General features: G+C 30.7%; 4 protein-coding genes across 4 annotated transcripts; 1 reads left to right on the plus strand and 3 right to left on the minus strand.

The window, feature by feature from the left end:
• Nucleotides 1-179: 179 nt before the first annotated feature.
• LOC109595860 (uncharacterized) lies at nt 180-1,643 on the minus strand. The gene is made up of 3 exons (XM_020011285.2): nt 1,597-1,643; nt 769-1,546; nt 180-708 (listed from the first exon to the last, which is right to left on the minus strand). The coding sequence occupies exons 2-3, from the start codon at nt 1,543-1,545 to the stop codon at nt 268-270; spliced, it is 1,218 nt and encodes a 405-aa protein (XP_019866844.2). The 5' UTR covers nt 1,546; nt 1,597-1,643; the 3' UTR covers nt 180-267.
• An 827-nt stretch (nt 1,644-2,470) lies between these two features.
• LOC126266275 (uncharacterized) lies at nt 2,471-3,746 on the minus strand. The gene is made up of 2 exons (XM_049969947.1): nt 2,970-3,746; nt 2,471-2,911 (listed from the first exon to the last, which is right to left on the minus strand). The coding sequence occupies exons 1-2, from the start codon at nt 3,744-3,746 to the stop codon at nt 2,471-2,473; spliced, it is 1,218 nt and encodes a 405-aa protein (XP_049825904.1).
• A 1,126-nt stretch (nt 3,747-4,872) lies between these two features.
• LOC109595856 (39S ribosomal protein L28, mitochondrial) lies at nt 4,873-6,113 on the plus strand. The gene is made up of 6 exons (XM_020011282.2): nt 4,873-4,975; nt 5,029-5,204; nt 5,259-5,517; nt 5,565-5,711; nt 5,766-5,944; nt 6,000-6,113. Exons 1-6 carry the CDS (start codon nt 4,964-4,966, stop codon nt 6,061-6,063), a joined length of 837 nt encoding a protein of 278 aa, XP_019866841.1. The 5' UTR covers nt 4,873-4,963; the 3' UTR covers nt 6,064-6,113.
• A 213-nt stretch (nt 6,114-6,326) lies between these two features.
• LOC109595851 (xylosyl- and glucuronyltransferase LARGE1-like) lies at nt 6,327-10,300 on the minus strand. Its single transcript, XM_020011277.2, has 12 exons — nt 10,152-10,300; nt 9,928-10,096; nt 9,059-9,346; nt 8,791-9,008; nt 8,471-8,541; nt 8,174-8,420; nt 7,971-8,120; nt 7,618-7,917; nt 7,417-7,566; nt 7,179-7,358; nt 6,855-7,078; nt 6,327-6,798 (listed from the first exon to the last, which is right to left on the minus strand). Exons 3-12 carry the CDS (start codon nt 9,264-9,266, stop codon nt 6,624-6,626), a joined length of 1,923 nt encoding a protein of 640 aa, XP_019866836.1. The 5' UTR covers nt 9,267-9,346; nt 9,928-10,096; nt 10,152-10,300; the 3' UTR covers nt 6,327-6,623.
• Nucleotides 10,301-19,377: the final 9,077 nt, after the last annotated feature.

Here is a 19,377-nt window from a genome sequence, read left to right on the forward strand (position 1 = left end):
TAAAATGACCTTTATAATACTCCTTTTCGCAACAAATATAAAATTAAAATAATCTTAATATTCTAATTATATATAAATATATATTTATTATAGAACATATTTTGTATGTAGAAAATTTTACATTAGAAAGACAAAGGACTACGAAAATATATAAAAAAGGACAAACAACAAAAGAATAATTTATGTGCTGGAGTTTATAGGAAGTGTTTGCAAATAATCTTTAAATATTATTATTTACATAAACAAATAAAAGAAGAAAATTACAATCTACATGCCACCTATTTTGTATACATGCAACAAGAGTTCCCGTACTCTCCTATCATATTCTTCGCAAGGCGTTCCGTGTACTATTTTTTTGGCCATTTCTATTTGGTTATCACTAATGCTAACATCAGCCAAGTCAACTTTATCTTGTTGTGCGGTAGTTTTAATTTTCAACACCATCAAAGATGTGGCCCAACCAAATTTGCTATGCTTTTTCCATTCTTCTTTTAATGTCGTAAAGGGATATACTTCTTCCGGATTTTCACCACACTGTCGCAAAACTGAGGAAAAATTATCATAATATACCTTGAGGAGATCATCTAGCCTTTCGAACGTGTCGAGTGATGCTCCAGAATAGAGACAGTAGGACAGATCTTGAACCGGTGAACCTGTTTTAACAAGCTGCCAGTCCAAAAGTTTTAAATCTACTACGTTCCCTTGATCCTAAAACAATAAAATGCGTTTGACCAAAAATTGCATTTTAAAATTATATTTCTTAATTACATCATATTTAAACATCATGTTGTTGCTCCAACAGTCCCCGTGTGTAAGGAGGGGGTACTTTCCCTTGTAGTACCATGCCCGCCGAGTTATTTCGAGTCCATTTTTTACGTATTTATCATATGCTGCAATCACTTCGTCGTCTTCGCCAGGAATCAGTTTCTCAGCTGCCAGTTTAAAGATGTCCATCCACATCGCATTTGAGTATTCAACCTTCGTAAACGCTTCACACATATCGAACAAATCCTCAAATAACTTATCAAATTCTTCCGTCTTATATTTTCTATACAAAAAACTAGTCGCATGTAAATAGGCATAGGTTTTATAGATTGCCTTCAAGTGTTCGTAGCATAAAATTTTCGTTTTATCGAATAGTTCGAATCCATCTTTTTTAATGTTTTCTAGTACTAAATATTCATTGTTGTCTTCTTTGCTTGTAAATAAACAATTAGGTATATTATTAAACTTGTCTAAGCCATTTTCCATTTGAAAACGTTGCAGACACGGTAAAATTTCTTGATAAAAACAAATTTCGTTCAAAAACGCCTCCCTTATTGGATTCAATTCTCTGATTTGTTTTTTAGTAAATGCACGTTTCACAACAACATGCTGACTCGTTCCATTATTCTTGTCTATTAACTGAATGAATAAAATTTCTCCAAGGTATCCTTCTCCTTTGGCGTTACCTCCATGTAAAATAATTTCTAGGTTTTCGATACCAATTTTAGACGCCACTTTATTCGAGAGCGCGATTACATCACTCGGCACGGAGTCCGTCATTCTTCGACCAAGAGAAAGGAACTAAATTTAAATAAGCTACTGGGTACTCACCTCTCAGCGCTGAATTATATATAGGTTTAAGGCACGATGAAATGTTGATAATTCTGTTTTTGTTATTGGTTATGGCTATATTTTATCACATATAGAATTAGTGTTGTTTGGATAACATTGTTGTGAATTGTATTTTACAATTTACTAAATAGAACTGTTATCTCAACTATATAATAATACTGGTTATTTAACCTTAAAAGTATGTTCATGAACAATTTTCCACTTAATCCTCGTTAATGCCAGTATGATCATTATTTTCAGGCAAGATGATATTAAGCCAGCATGTATTTATTTAATGTGTACTCCTTATCTTGGCAAGATGATTGTGAAAACGACGATGCACTGAGTAAATATTTTGTAACAATACTGTTTATATTTTTGTGTAATTATAATATAGATTATATAGACATTTCAGGTGTGAGATAAAACACAATTTCAAGAATAATTACACAGACATGTTTTGTAAGATATTTATGTGGATAAGATTGAAGCAATGAGTAGAAGGGCACATCATAAGCGTAAAGTCAAAAAAAATTGTTTTAAAACTCCAACCAGTAGAAGTGGGAGAAATACGTTCCAAATTGTTAACACTGCAATGAGGTAGAAAAAAGAATATTGTATAATCATCTACTGTACCCGCAGAATTTTTCTGTAAAATTTGATGATTAAACAACAATTTCTTTCCATATTTCAATAGTCAAAGAATTGAAATAATGATCAAACATATGTATACGGGTTGTAAAGGTATGATTCTTAATAATCTAAACTATATTAACATTCTATATATTTATAAATTTACTATACATAAAAAGTAAATTCAATCAAAATTTTTAAGTTAAACAATGATCGAAAGTACAATAAATCAGATACCAACCTACATGCCACCTATTTTGTACACGTGCAATAAGAGTTCTCGTATTCTTCTATCGTATTCTATAGATGGCGTTCCGTGAATCATTTTCTTAACCATTTCACTTTGATTGTCACTCGTACTAATATCAGCGAAGTCTACTTTATCTTCTTGATCCGTAGTTTTGATTTTTATCACCATCAGAGCCGTAGTCCAACCAAATTTACAATATTCTTTCCACTCTTCTTTCAATGTCGTAAAGGGGTACACTTCTTCTGAATTTTCACCACATTGTTGCAAAACTGCAGAAAAATTCTCATAATAAACTTTGAGGAGATCGTCTAGTCTTTCGAAAGTATCCAGTGACGCTCCTGAATAAAGACAATAGGATAAATCTTGAACTGGTGTACCTGGTTTAACAAGTTGCCAATCTAAAAGTTTTATATCTGCTACGTTTCCATTGTCCTAAAATAATAATTATGATTAATGGGAAATTGAATTTATAAAATAATGTCATCACTACATCATATTTGAACATCATGTTATTGCTCCAACAATCTCCGTGTGTAAGAAGGGGATATTTTCCTTCATAGGTCCATGCCTTCTTGATTATGTCAAGACCATGTTTTATATATTTATCATATGCTGCTATAACTTCATCATCTACGCCAGGAATCAATTTTTCGGCAGTCATATTAAACATGTCTGTCCACATCGCTTTTGAATATTCAACTTTCATAAACTCTTCAAATATATTAAATAAACCTCGAAACATCTTGTCGAATTCTTCGGTTTTGTATTTTCTATACAAAAAACTAGTTGCATGTAAATAGGCATATGTTTTATAGATTGCTTCAATATGTTTATAGGATAAAATTTTGGTTTTGTCGAAAAGTTCAAATCCTATTTTTTTAATGTTTTCCAGTACTAAATATTCATTGTTGTCTTCCTTGCTTGTAAATAAACACTTAGATATTTTATCAAACTTTTCAAAGCCATTTTCCACTTGAAATTGTTGAAGGGCCGGCAAAATGGTATCATAAAATTGAATTTCGTTCAAAAACATCTCTCTTATAGGGGCTAATTCTCTAATTCTATTACTAGCAAATGATCGTTTTACAACAATGTGTTGGTCTTTACCATTATTCTTATCCTTTAATTGGATAAATAGTATTTCTCCAGCGTATCCTTCCCCTTTGGCATTGCCTCCATGTAAATTTATTTCTGCATTTTCGATACCGATTTGTAAAGCAATTTTATTTGAGAAAGCAGTTATATCACTTGGCACTGAGTCCGTCATCCTGCGATTGCAAAACTAAATTTCAACAAGTAACTGACTACTGAATTATCGCCGTTCAATTATATATACATGATAATGATTAATGATACGACGAAATTTTTCTGATTATTAACCATGATTCTTACATTAGAGAGTATTTTTATATCAATCAATTGATTATCTAACGATTATGATTACACATATTAAATATTCGTTGTCATTATCGTTTACGTATATGCAAGCCGCCTTATAAGTAAACGCAAGGGGATATATTTAATTTCAAAACGAACTGTTTTGAGTAATTAAAATTTAAAATATTCAAAACAGACATATTTATTATATTCAGTTTTAACAAAAATGCACAAGTTTAGTTTTCTGTTATCTTAGAATAATCTTAAAAGCACTTAAAATGTATATTTTTTTGTGCGTGGTTTTAAAAAATTTAATGGTGTTATTGAATATCGCGAAATTTACAAATTATGTATTATTCGAAAGCATATTTTTTACACTTTAACACACAATTGGAAACAATCAATATATCTGGTCTAGAATTATTCGTAACAGCCAAAGATTACAAATTTGGGAAATCCTGTAAATACATTTATGTGCCTCACTCATAAGTACTTAATCTACTATTTTGCTTTTGGAAAATATAGGCGAAAATCTTTGAAAGACATCTGATGGAAATCGGAGGCAATGTCAGATTTTCTCCGACAAAAACCCCTCTCTTTAGGATCGGCTCAAGATAGCCACGACTTAGGAAGACAATCTGAACTTTGGACGACTAAAAGAGAAGGTCTCTTATTTTATCTTATATCTGTTCGGGATTTTTTTTTTGGACTAGAGAGGGAAAATCTTACTAGATGCACTCCTGAAGTTGCAACCACTCTCAATCGGGGATCAGTTCAAAAAACTATAACCCTGAAGGCCAGATGGGAACATTTTCAGACAGCCAAGAGGGAAGGCCTCTTGTACCTGTCAGGGTAGTTCCAGGGGCGATCTGTTCGGGAAGTTCTGTGGAAGATATATAAAACCTACTTAATCTACTATAGTGGTTTACAAATAAATAATCTATGGTCTAGCGTCGTTAGCGCCATCTAACAAATTTGTTGACATTGTGTCAGTATGATAGGAAACTGCATACTAAGAAATTTCTATTTTACCATCATTTAAATGTGTGGTTAAGTTTTATCGCCAAATTTACTTGTGTATTGTAAAATTTCGAATTTCATTTCGTTATGACCAGTCAGGTAATATTACTTTAAAAAATCAACCACAGAATCACACAACTGTATTGTTTCAGTCCCTTAAGACACTGGGCCTATTTAAGAAGCCGGGACTTTTCGATAAGGGATTAGGGGCTTTGTTGCCACAAGCATATAAAAAGTTCTATAAAGAATGGAAAGAAACACAACCAACTGCTGTACATTACATTCCTGAGGAAGGAATGTTCAAAAGGGATGATATAACTGGAGAAGTGTAGGTGTAAGCATCATTGTCATTTATATTTATTAGCATGTGATTTTCTTTTAGACATCCAATACAAGACAACCCGATTCCAGTTTTATATCCAAGGGAACATAACCAACATATATGGGGTGGTGAGGGTATAATTCAAGGGTTCCAATGCAGAAGTAGGAATAAACGAAGGGTGCCCCATTTCTGGGTACCCATTTTAAAAAGAAGTGTTGTTTATTCTGAGGTTCTGAATGAATATATTTCTGTTATTGTAACTGATAGAACATTGAACTTAATTAATGATCATTTTGGGTTTGACCACTATCTTTTAAAGGTATACTTCATATTTGGTTAAATTGTATATTAAATGGTACTTTTTAGACACCAGCATGTGATTTGAAGGCTTTACTGCCATTAGCCATTAAAAGAAAAATTTTACAAGCTCTAGAGCAAGGTTGTCCTGCTTATGCAAACAGTCCTGAAAAACAAAACAAAATTGTACAGAAGTATCAAAAATATTTGTCTGCTGTAAGTAATTATCTGGGTAATTAATTATGTGTGTTAATTAAAACTATGTTGTAGTATTCATCAGAAGAAATTAAATGGTATGGTTATTCCTTCACAGAGGCTTGCAGGATTCTTCAGGAGTCATTAGATCAGAAAGCTGCAGCTGAAATAGTGCCTTTAAAACATATTTATAGGGCTCAGTTAATACAAAAATTAAAAAATAATGAGTTAGATTTGCAATCTAGTGGTCTAGAGTAAGTTTTATAGCAACAATTATGTACCTTAACAATAATTTTTTAACTATTTTAGTGAAACAAAGACTGGATCATGGCTTCAAAAGATTAATCCATTCTCAAAGAAACATGAAACTTAAAATATTTTGTAAATTTTGTTGACATTGTTAGTAAAAATGTGTTCAGTTAATATTAAATGTATATTATTTTATTCCTGGAGCAGAGAAGTTATTGTTAATAATAATTTTGATTGATTGCTCCACATAGAAGACATTATAAGTAGTACAAAAGAGACTAAAAGAACTTGTGCATGAAAAACCTTAAAATAAAACATTCTTATGCTGCATAATTGTATTTTATGATATATAAAAGAGATAAAATATATAATATTCAAACTGGTAAATATTATCACAATAAGGAAATTTTTATTCACACACTTACATTACATATTTGGTATTGTATTGAATCTTACATCGACATTGTATAAATATACTTTTAAATATTCTATATACTAATAACACATTAAAAGTAAAAAAATGCAAACAAGTCAACTTAGACTAGTGAAAAAATAGATGCTGAAAATTTTCAGTCCAAGTTTCGATATACTTAATAGGACTAGATTTAATGGCGGTGTCAGCATCTTAAATTATTGCTTATATGATATAAACGTTTTATGAATAAATTTGGCATTAAAATTCTTCTACAAAATGTAGGGATAGTCGGTATTAGTCTCTTCTGTGGTCGGAATTGTGTCGAAGTTGCGCTTCCTACGTTTCGCTGAAGGAAACGTAATCGTACCATTATATAGCTCAAAATGTTTAGAATAGTTCCTATTTAAAGTCTGTATAAACTCCTCTTTTAATAAATGTAGGCACCTAGAATAATAAAAAATACAGTGGTCAAGTCAGAACTAAATGTAGCGAGATGTTACTGTCTGTATTGAAGTGACGTCCGGAAACTCGTCATATCTGAACTGGGACTGTGTGGTTTGTGAACGATAAAAACGTCAGGTAAAACTGTGAAAACGTAATCTGCAGCTTCCAATTCCATGATATGAGACACTTTATTCCAACCAAAGCCTACGAATCTTTCATCGTATCGTACTACATCGCTCCGAACCACCACGTAAGGTTCGAAATTTTGTACCCATTTCACCTGAAGATAGTGTACAATGTATTACTTAAAAAAATACAAGTTTACTTAAATTTAATTTACAGTTATGATGATATAATACATATAAAATTAAAATATATACTTGATAGGGTTTTTCTGCAATCTTCCAATTTTTAAAATTGGTTGGGGAATGACCTTCAGGCCAGATTCTCTCCAAGAAAGGTACCACTCGACCATTTTCCCACATTTGGATCAATCTGGACTTATTTCTAGGCGCCGAGTCCGTGAAGTATGTGAGTTCAAATGCAGGAATGATTAAGGCCTGAAAAGAGGTATAATAAACAAACTTTGACAAAAGTGGCTAAACGTTTATGGCATACCTCCTTTTTAAGTTCTTTATTTTTGAGAAAATATCTGAGAGTTTCACATAGCCGTGGAACAGGCACAAAGTCCACATCAGCAAGGAAAACGAACGGTGTATTTACATTTTTTAGGCCAATATTTCGTAGAATATTAATAGGATAATAATTCTAAAACCAGCAAAATATAATAAACAGCAATAATTCACGTTGATTACATACACCATCTTTAAAAACTACATGATAGGCAATATTTGCTCTTTCACTCAGAACGTCTGAATTCTTAATAAAACTGACGGTTTTTATTAGTTCCGCATCTGTTAGATAAAAAGTGAAACTCATTGGTCCTGACCAATAGTTTGCAATCTCTTCAATAATGTAAAGTCTTTCAAAAGACAGTTGAGCAACAAAAGTGATGTCACTTCGTTCTTTTTTATATTTATAATTCATAAAAAAGAGCAACGTCCTCCATTTACCTTCCGAGGCTCTACGAAATTCGTCACAAACATTGTCAATTTCGGGCTGAAAAAAATTAATGTGTATATCCCATAAATTTAACAATCAATGCAACTTACTGCATAAATCTTAATTTCTGTATCACATTTTAAAATTTGTTTTCGTAGTAAATTGCCGTTGTATTCCATGTATATTGTAGCCAAACTAAAAAAGTAGTCCCTGTCTCTATTTTTAACGTAATATTTTTTTGGAGAATTCCAATGAATAATCTAAAAATCGTATTACTAAATTATATTGTACCTTTTGCCTACAATTTCCTTACCTTCACTTTATTGGCACTGTAACAGGATTTACTTTTGGTTCTGTCACTGAGTTGTGTGTTCCAATAGCAAGGCACTTCATAAACCAATTCAGGATGTTCGACAAATACCGCGTTGATAACGTCCTGATCTGCCAGTTTCGCGCTTCCGTGAATAAGGGCGTTTTTTTTCGTTACATCCGACCATAACTTCATCCAATTTGTACGTTTCAGTTTTTCAATGTTATATAGAAGAACCCCGGAATTAAATCTAAATTTTTATAATAATTTATAGAATTTTTTCTCTGTGGTATAACTTACCCTTTTTTTAAAGCCGGCCACACGTCCCCAGTTAGATAAAAATCACTCTCGTTCTCCACTATTCCAATTGCCTAATGAAAAAATTAACTATAACATCATGAATTAGCATAATAGCATTTTTTTAGGTTTTATATTATCTTAATAAAAATACGTAGATCAGAGAAATAAATCAATTAAAAATGAAAAAATTAATTCTAACAAATTGTCATTATTATGCATCATCTAATAATTTTTGAAACTTTACTTTCTAATTACTCAATTGTGAATAATTTATAGTACACACTTCACACATAATTAAAATAGACAATATATGTTACTACCTGAGACTCGCCGAAATTTTCGAAGTGTCTCCACAATTCATAAATGTCTTCCACCACAGTAAGATCAGTGTCCAATATCAAAATTCTGTCAGTAACTGATAATGGTACTATTTTCGGAAAAACCAGCTTCAACATTCCAAATATACCTGAGTAATGGCTGTTTGGTACCCATTTTACATCATCAACAAACTCCACCATATCATAAAACGTATAATTCACTAAATAACACATATTATTACATTTATTTTTTGCATATTCAAAAAATTACCTTGAGGCAGAGCCCATGAATTCATTAATGTGTTTAAAACATTTTCGGTAGAACGATCGGTGATCACATGAAAATGTATTGGATTTACTCGATGGAACAGAATTGATTTTAATAGATTATGGAATAACAATGATGATTTGTAACCGGTACAAACTATACCTATATGCACTACCTCACAGAAATCCTGCGGTTTCTCTTTAATTGGCATGGGTGTCTCTTTGGAGATATTGTCATCTCCCTTAAGCTGTCTGTGCACATGTCTTGGTCCCGTGTTATAGAATTTTTGACCTATAATTTTAATAATACTTTTAAATAAACAAATTAATTGATTAGTATATATTTAACATTGTTGTGGTATAAAAATATTTTATTTTAAATATTTAACGGTTGAATAGTTTAAAGAATTAAAATAACAGATAAATATTTATTAATTTTTAATTTTTGTGTTATATCTATATATTTATATTTAATCAATGATTTTTAATACTCTGTAAATAATGAAACTAATAAATTAATTATGTTAATAAAGATTAACATAGACATATTTGCTGAGACATTAAAATTGTATTGTTTATCTGATAAGGAAAAGGAAAAAAATAATCTAACAAATTAAATTTGACAAACATTGATTGATATTGTTAAATAATAATCATCATACAATATAAATGAATAGTGAATATATAATGTAGCCAGATTGCATCATAAGTTACATTATGCCATTTTGCTATTATTTTCTTTTAAAAATATCAATTAATCAATAATTAAATACCTTTAAGCACAAACATAATAAACAGGGCCTCTGCTTTGTTTTATATAATTTAAAAATAACCCTATATAAATAGATACTCAAAGAAATATTCTAAACTCACCTGTAATATATCGGGGGAAGACATTCAAGAATAAAACAATTAAAGTAAAAAGGATCAAACAAACAACTAGCCATTGTCGAGTAAATTTGCAGAATAAGGCATTTCCTCTTTTAGCCCGAATTTTTGCTTTCTATTTTCGAAATTTCAATGAAATAGGTCTTCGCAGATGCTAAAACGAAACGACAATGAATGTAAAAGTGTAAACGACCTAGAAAATTACTTACAGAACATATATTCGTATTATTCACTTATACCAGTTAACAAGCATTGTGTTTCATTTAAAGGAAATGTTTTTAAAATGTGACAAACATTTCTGGATCCGAATATAAATAAAGGTTTCGCTGGAGGCGCTGTTGCCATATTTCGATGTGACAGATCTCACCTTATCATGTATTATAACAATAAGCCATACTTCTTAATTCTGATAAAATTAATCAGGAAATTATTCTGCCTACATATATGAAAGTCTTATAGATGTTAAAAATCTATTTTGTATGTATAATGTATTTTTTAATGTGCGTAAATGCTATGTTTAGACATTTTAAATAATTTAATATATTTTTATAAGTATGTATGTATTGTATTTTAATTCACAATGTAGTAAATTCAACGCAATCTTTAAGTTACATGTTTTGAATGACAGAGCTCTGAAAATGATCATCTCAACAATGTGTTCATAGAGGGCTCTAATATTTATAAAGTATTCTAGTATTTACGTAAAAAAGAAGTTATTATATTTTTTATAAAAAAATAATTTATAAACCTTGTATTACAATATTTAAAATGTTTTTATGTACAAAATTAGAGATTCCAAAGATGAAACTATAAAATTTAATGGTAAATATAACATAATGAGTGTTTATTTATTTGATACACACGGTGTGCTGAAATAAATTTACGTTTTTTTTTCTATAAGAATATATTAATTACTCTAAAGTAATATCATTTGTAATTTTACAAAAATGTCTGTAACATTTTTAGACAGATAGATAACCATTTACTTTATTTACAATAGATCAAATTTCAAGAACTTTGTTCTGAAAGAACAAGTCCAATCGAGGAAGATTCTGAGATCTTCCTGAGATTGGAATGGATTGGAATTGCTTCTCACTGCCACTGGGTTGTGGAGTGGTACTGAGCCCCAGGATCAGGCCAAGGTGGATCCATCCTGAGGAGAATGTTTATTATCCCATTTGTTGTTGTAATAAATAGTTTAATATATAACTAGTGATATACAGAATTAATAGTCCTCCGAAGTTACATATGAATCGGATTCATATTCTATAAAATTTTTGTTTTTGTTTTCATATTTTGGTTATTCTACAGTATTACTGACAAGTCAAAATTGGCCATAAAAACAAAGGAAAATTAAACATTACTCCTAAAAACCGAAAATACCTGTTGACATTAATTGTTAGAAAATATTGACAATGATGAAACGTATCCCGCAAATAATTCTGCCAGTTTCACCACTAACAACTGATAAATGGTCAGTTAATCAAATCCATTGGCTGATCGACCCAATGTAACTGTGCCTGATTTCATAAAACAGGAATTATCACAGAAAAGTTTAATTTCAATGAATTTTTTCAATTTATCCGTTGATAAACTCGGGTTTTATACGTGTTAAACAGCGACACTTATTACAAGTAACAGGAGAATTGCATTATGCAATGTGCATAACAGTAGTAATGATGATGAATCTAATGATGATGACATGATATTACTAACTTTACGCGCTAAAATAAATATTAAAATAAATAATTGGATCCCCTATTGAGAGAAATTTGTTTAAATTATGTTTGTCTGAATTCAGAATTTACTTACTTTCCATTTTTTAATTTTGTAAAAGAATTGATGAAATTTGATATAGAAAGTCATTTATTGAGTCTGCTGCATAGAAACTTGTTTTCCGTTTTTATATGTTGTCCAATGTCCACCCAATTACAGGCTTTTACATTTATTTTTACACATTCTGATTGTGAATTTTAAAATACTAAAAGTGCCTTTTTATATATACACGATTAAGTTTAATTAATCAAGGAGTGGAAATAATGTAATTTATTTATATTTAAATTATATTGTTTATAATTATATTATATTGTTACGTTTAAAAAATGCAATATACATTTTCAATCACACGAAAACGTAAACTATAAGTAGGATTTTCTGGTATAAATTCAAACCGCTTGAATTTATGGTTCATTTCTTCCAGATAATCGCTATCTTTCAATTTCCCTTAAAACAACCTTCGCGCGGATCTTACTGGCAAAGCAAGCTGGATTCAAGAGGCATTTCTTTCCGGTCCCTTTTGTAAGCCTTTGTAGCAACATCAGATAAATTGCACATATATATTCACACATTCGTGGTGGGCCGTTCTTTATTCCATATTTTCCGTTTTGCGAAGATCGAACCGATAAGTACGGTGTCGCGCATATTCTATTAAGAGGTTGATGGGATGGTGTGTTCCAAGACACTGAAACTTTCCTTTCCGATACCGGCATGACCCTCAGGTCGATCGTATAATGCTTATCGAGCTTCGACGGTTGCTGTGTATATCCGTTCTGGACCAAAATGAGATGCAATCGAGATAGTGCTGCAGACTGCACTATGTGATGCTAATATTATATAGTGGCCATTGGTAGTTCAACCAATCAGGTTGAACAACGTATGTAAATAAATTTTATTTGATTATTTGAAAGTTACATAATATTGATTTAATTACCTGTGTTTGTGAAGTGAAATTTTTCATTTTTTATATCTTTTAAAGATATTTAATTTTTTCTACATTGTCTCGATAATAAATGTTACGCAATTTCTTGTATTTTTATTACAATTACAAATAACATAATTTTTCATATTTTTTTCATCAACTTCGGTACTTATATTTTATTAAAAATTTGTCTGAAAATACAGCTTTTCTGTTTTGTTTATTGTGATATTAATATGCAATAACCTAGAAAGTATAACCAGAAAAAAATAAATTAAATTACGTTTTGTCAAGAAGAAAAGATTTTAAAAATATAAAAATATTTTTGAGATTTTTTATTGCTATAATTTAAGCAGGATATCTGATTTATTTTTTATATTTCAAAATACGTAGTTTAAAGAGATTTGTGAATATTATGAAATATTTCAATTTCAGTTGTGTTTAAATAACTAACTAAATAACAACTACATATTAGAGATATTGATATTGTAACGTAATTGTAGTTCAGATAGTAATTCAGACAACAGTTTTGAACAGTTATCTGAACTGACGATCGACATACAATAAATTAATATTTATTTGTAAATTGCTGGTCTTTCGAAAATGATGGCTCAGCGCTGACTCTGTTCGCTACCCTTTACTCTTGTCTATACACCTGTTACTCACATCCGAATTGACCCCCACAAAGTAATCAAATATACTTTGACGACACGTGCTCCAACAAAATTTACATATGCTTAAGTGCAAACACATTTACATTTGCCACGGAACTCGAATTATGGACGGGACCTTTATCTGTTCCAACCGTACGTTTTCCTTTGGGATCTTATGGTTTTACAATGAGTTCTTCCTCCTGTTTTACTCGGTCTATATTGGATTGTTTTGATTTATATGCTGGGGAATGGCTGTAATGTAAGCCTGTGCTTTATTTGCTGATCGTTTCCTTATTAAGGGAATGTAAATGCGAAACCCCTAAGCTAAAGTCATCAGCATTAAGTGGAATGTCGAAGGAAGGTCGTATATTAATTTAGAACCTGACCTGTTTTAACTGTCGGTTACGTTAGAAGGGAGAGTTTCAAGCACTATGGGATGAGTAGTAAAGTCTATAACTAAGTCTTATACTTGCTAACTCAGTAGGCATTTCTGATCCTCATAATTTAAATAATACTGTGTTGTAATTCAAATCTTTTTCAAATATATACATATATTAATAAATAAAAGTATTTTTAAATATACTGAATTAAAAAAAAAAATAGACACATTCAAAATGTATGAACAATAAATTTGATATCTTTCTTACTATGTTTAAAGTAAAAAATGCGTTCATTTACCACCGAACCATTTTTTCAAGTTGTAAAAGAAAAAATAATCTGAGGAGGCTAAATCTGAAAGTGTGGAGGAGTAATAGGAATATCAACTTATTGATTTTGACAATGATAATAATTCAAAAATAATTATGGAAATTGTCACATAACAACATGTTTTCCATTTCTTTCTGTCAACTCCTTTTGTTACACTCAATATTAGGAAGGTAAGTACAGAATTTAGAGTACAATCTACTTCATAATTTTGATCATTTGCATCATAATAAACAATTACGTCAACCATCGTAAGGTTCGTATTTTCAATATTTCAGTGTAATTTCTACAATGTAGACAATTGGCATTAGAATGTGGAAAATTATAATAGAATATTTTTGGGATCAGACCAATCCATAAAACAAACATCCTATTCACACTTATAACGAATCCCTACGTTCATACGCCATACAATGCTCCAGTTTTACGTAAATCAACCGATGCAAAGATACCGTCGTAATTCAAATCTCCGAACTAAAAGTTTTTTTTATACCATGAAAAACGTGATGTAAATGAGAATGATTCGAGCGACTTTATGAATTTAGTATAATGCAATTAAATTTAAGTGATTTATAAGTTGAAGTTTGTAGAGTGTAAGAACATTAAATTTTTTCTGCCAGCAGCGAACACCGAAGACAGCTTAGATGCGAAAAGGGCGGGTAATTAACAGGAGATCCTATGCAAATGAAGTGAGGAAAATGTGAAAAATGATGCCCGCAAGGTTATAGTAAGCTATCGTTTAGAGCTATCGATTTTTATGCTTCTTGAGCAAGGATCACTTTTCTAGTAAGTCTTTTTGTGGGTGTTAACAATTATTCTTTTTATTCACATATGTAAAAGAGATTCTGGGACAAAACTATATAATATTAAGAATATATTTGTCACTGTTAACTGTTTTGTAATCATTATTTGTGAGGCACTGTTTTATATATCGGTCTCAACCTAATCAACTGGAAGATATTGAAAGCCCGTCATGGCATGTCTTTAAGTGTCTGAAGTCATGTATTCATTGATTAAAATTGTTTTGCATGGATCCCAGCCGTGTTGCACATTGTACACGAATCCCTTGTAGTATTGTAGTTGTCAAATGTTGCACGGCGCACAATGTCACCGGCAATTTGCATCTCCAGTCCGCTATGCTCTCGAGGAATCCCAACAATGGTTCAAACACTATTGTCGACGGTAATTTGTCATGTGAAACTGGGTACTGAGAAATTACTGTGTAATTCATATAATTATGAAAGAAAGACAAGATAATTCAACAAATACAATTTTGAAATAATGGATCTTCAATAAAGATTCCAGTAAATCAATTAAAAAACTTCTTTTGATGCATCCAAATGTGTCTGTGACTGAATGGATGAGTTTCAATGTTCTAAATTTCTATTGATGTTTTCAAATAATTAAATGCACTGTGTAATTTATCCAATTGTACCCTTTTGTGCAACACACTTTTAAAATTTAATTACAAAATAATACAATGGTAACAAATAAAACGGAAGTAAATTGCAGCTTCAAATGAATAGAATTTTGTTCGTTCTACTTAATGTTGTCTCACAATTTAATTACTGACGTACATACAAATATCGATCCATTCCGTGATTCCTCCAAATTGGGTCATATTTCTACCGATCTAATTTTAAAGCTATTTCCTACTTTTTATGCACAATTTATTAATTTATCGTACTGATGTAACTCAAATTAAAAATAAAAAACTTCCGTATAGGATTAACCAATATTATTTATAAAATTAGAATCCCCAACCCGTATTTCGTAAACCGTCGAGTGCACAAAATAAAACATAGAAAGAGTGTGGAACGTTTTAAGAGCTTGGTTAAGATGTGCTAATGGAAAACTGACAAGCATGCACATAAGTATTAAATGAAAGGCTCCGGCAAAAGTAAAAATAAGAGCCCATGGTGGATTTTGGACCCAGCGTCAGCCAACACCGAAATCAAGTGCTCCACTTGGCGATTTACGAGTGTTCTCGCGGCGTCATCTAGGGACCGTTCCGGATTAATGAGATTCGTTTTATATGACAATTTAATTAATTCAGACTATTTTAAATAGAAATGAAATTGTAAATCATTGTGGTTAGTTACTTTGTTTCAAATTGTTTCATGCTCTTGTTGATAATTATTCGTTTGCCATGTTACTTAATTGTTATATTGTAATTAAATTTTGAGCAAAATTTAATCAATTACTCATATTAAAAGCTCTTGTCATTTGTTAAATAGCAATTTTAGTTGTAGAATAATAATAACCTAGTAAAAAAATAAATATAATAAAACTGTGTGCCTGTGGAGGCACTGTGTTCATCAAAAATAAAATAAATGCATTTAAGAGTTGGCAGTGGAAAAGTCAATTATGATCTATGGACAAAAAACTTATAAAAACTTTGAAGCTATAGAAGGAAAAACACATCAAGAATGTGAAACAGGGCAAAAATAATTGGGCGTCATGTTAAAATTGTGGGGGCTAGGCGATGGAATCCGCCTCACTCCATTCCTATAGCAGAAACACGACCGAAAACGGCCGATAAAATATGAGCCGCTCTCGCAGCTATCAATCCGACGCGGTTTCGATAACATCATCAATCTCCCCAATATCAAACGTCACTGCTGAATTCTAAGTTTGGAAAAGTTTGAAAATTCCACTGGTCGCACAGTGTGCAGGTAGGTTATAATTTTTGTTTAACTCTATATAGATTATAACGTATTTGTAAATTGTAAAAATTAATCAAGCAATAAAATATAAATAGCAGTTTGATATGAAATAAACAATTTATAATTAAATAATATTTTAACTGATAGTTAGGACACCCTAACGTTTTTTAGTATATACCAATGGAAAAGCGTTTACTCCAACTAAATCTCGAGAAAGACAACTTGCGCAACAGAGACAGTAAAAATCTCTCACACCAGTTTGACCCGTAGTGGGAGACTTTTAGTGTCTCTGTCGTATATGACGTCTCTCTCTAGATTCAGTTCGACTAAACGTTTTTCGATCGGTACATTGTATAGTGATTTACTTAACTGAGTCATTAAATTAAAAGAAAAATAAAAAAGATACATTAATCTGAAATTTTGGTTGTTTCTGAGATTTAATAAGGATATCATTTTTAGTTAATTAATTATAAACCATAATAAATCATTTGAACTACAAAAATAAATAATAATTTGACACTTTAGAAATTGGCAATATTGACAACTCATATTTGAAATAACATAAACTGAGTAAAAAAATTAAAGAACATGAATTGTTATTATCCAATAAAATATAATATAATATGACAAAACAATAGTGTCTTAAATTTGTTAAATTTTAAAATTATTTTATAAAATAAATTATATAAAATCAATTTTGTAATAAAAATAAAATATTTATCGGTAAAACTGTGTAATAATAATAGTGTGTATCAAAATAGTATTTAAACTTTATATATATTATCAGATTTTATCGGAAACTTATTTTTTATGACCTTGCATTAAACTGTTATATATTTTGATATCTCATAAATCCCAATAATTACAGACGCAGTCCGACGTTTCAACTCGTTCAATTTAGAAAATCTGGACCGAATCCGCGGCGTCGAGATCACGTTCCCAGTCGCTCCGTTAATCTTGGGAATCACTGCTTTAATGGTCCCCCAATAATTTACGTTAGTCCCGATCTCGCGTATTCCTGGCCTTGCTCCGTCTCTGCACCGGCGTCCGATTTATTGTAAATTAAATAAAACGCCCCGAAACGAGTGTCCCAGATTTCCGTGCCAGATCGTAATTTTCCACGCGGACGATATTTTCGCGTGCCGATGCATTTAAATAGCGGGTCCGGGGTAGACAAAGTGCCGGTCCTGCAGCGCCCAGAAAACGGGATTAGTTGAGATTAAAGTGTCTGCAGTTGGCCACTATGTTTTGGTTAGATGTTTGAATGCAAAGTGTTTAAATACGATTTTATTAAACTGTCACATCTAACAAAAAAAAAAAAAAATTGTAAAGATTTAATTTAATTATATTATTCATAAGTTTTTAAGAAAGAAGTAGAATAAATTATTATTTAAATATGTTTGTTATTATGAAAACTGGAAGCTTTATAAATCCTTTCAATTCTGGAAACATTGAAATGGATAAAATAAATTTCAAAATCATTTATAATATAAATTTATGCAATAAGCTTATTATATGATCATTGAGTTAATCGATTTATTAAAATCCAATTTATTAATTAAAATAATAAAGTACATTGTGTGAAAATTACGATTTATACTGAGAACAATTCCATTTTTGACTAAATATGTGCCAACCTAAATTTCATTTATTGCGTTACTTTATATTGTGCATTTTCCGAAGTGAAATGGAAATTTATTTTGTTCATTATTTAAATCGAACTTCTCGACATTTTCCACCTGTTCAAACTTTCTTGGCTTTTTCTTGTTTTTCTCGTTGGACTTGTTGAATAAGATTGAATTTGGCTGGAGAAACTTTTATTGTGTTTACAAGGACTTCCGGACAAATAACCGCGAATTAAAGGCAAATTACAAAAATGATTAATGTCTACTTGTCTATTTGAGGACGGCCTTATGCCATAGGTAATATGAATTCATTAATTACGGAATTTCAGAATTTCTTTTCACAATATAATTTTAAATTGCTTAACATAATTTTCCTATTTATTGTAAAAATTATATGAAGAATTGTTATATTTGTATCCATTATATCCATGCGCCAGCTATAAATAAAGCGACAAGTGGATTGAAGCATGTCGGGACTAGCGGAATAAAAAATAAGTGCTTAATGGAAATTATGTGTAGCTGAAAGAGAGCTCGAGTATTTGTTTTAAAACCCGTATTGCTTGTGACGACGTCGCACAATGTAAAAACGTCATTTAAAATGTACAGAGACAAATATAACATATTGTACATACATATAAAGTTATGATTATAATTATAGCAGTTAGTAATTGGATCTTTTGAGTGTTTGGGCAAAATCGATAGATGTATTTGGATCTTCTTTTAGATTTTTACTGATTACGTATGTTGCAGTTTCGTTTTTAAAATCTTTTGAAGATAGACATCGGTAATACTGTATGGTAATTTGTCTACAATGAATGGGAAATGCATTGAGTAATTTTCGATGTGTTGTAGATATGATTTATTTCGAAGTCCGAATTTTGTCACATTTGATGCAATGCATAGTAAGGTAAAATATGTTAGGCTGTCAATATGGTAGTGACATTCTTTCATTGCAATACAATAAACAATGTCAGAATTCGATATTCAATTAAAGTTATAATTGACCAGTATGCCAATAATAATTCATCCTTAATACTAGCCAATTGACCTTTTAAACTATCACAGGAAAGTTAAACCCAATAATTTGACCT

This window comes from Aethina tumida, chromosome 7, assembly GCF_024364675.1.
Source record: "Aethina tumida isolate Nest 87 chromosome 7, icAetTumi1.1, whole genome shotgun sequence".
Taxonomy (NCBI): domain Eukaryota; kingdom Metazoa; phylum Arthropoda; class Insecta; order Coleoptera; family Nitidulidae; genus Aethina; species Aethina tumida.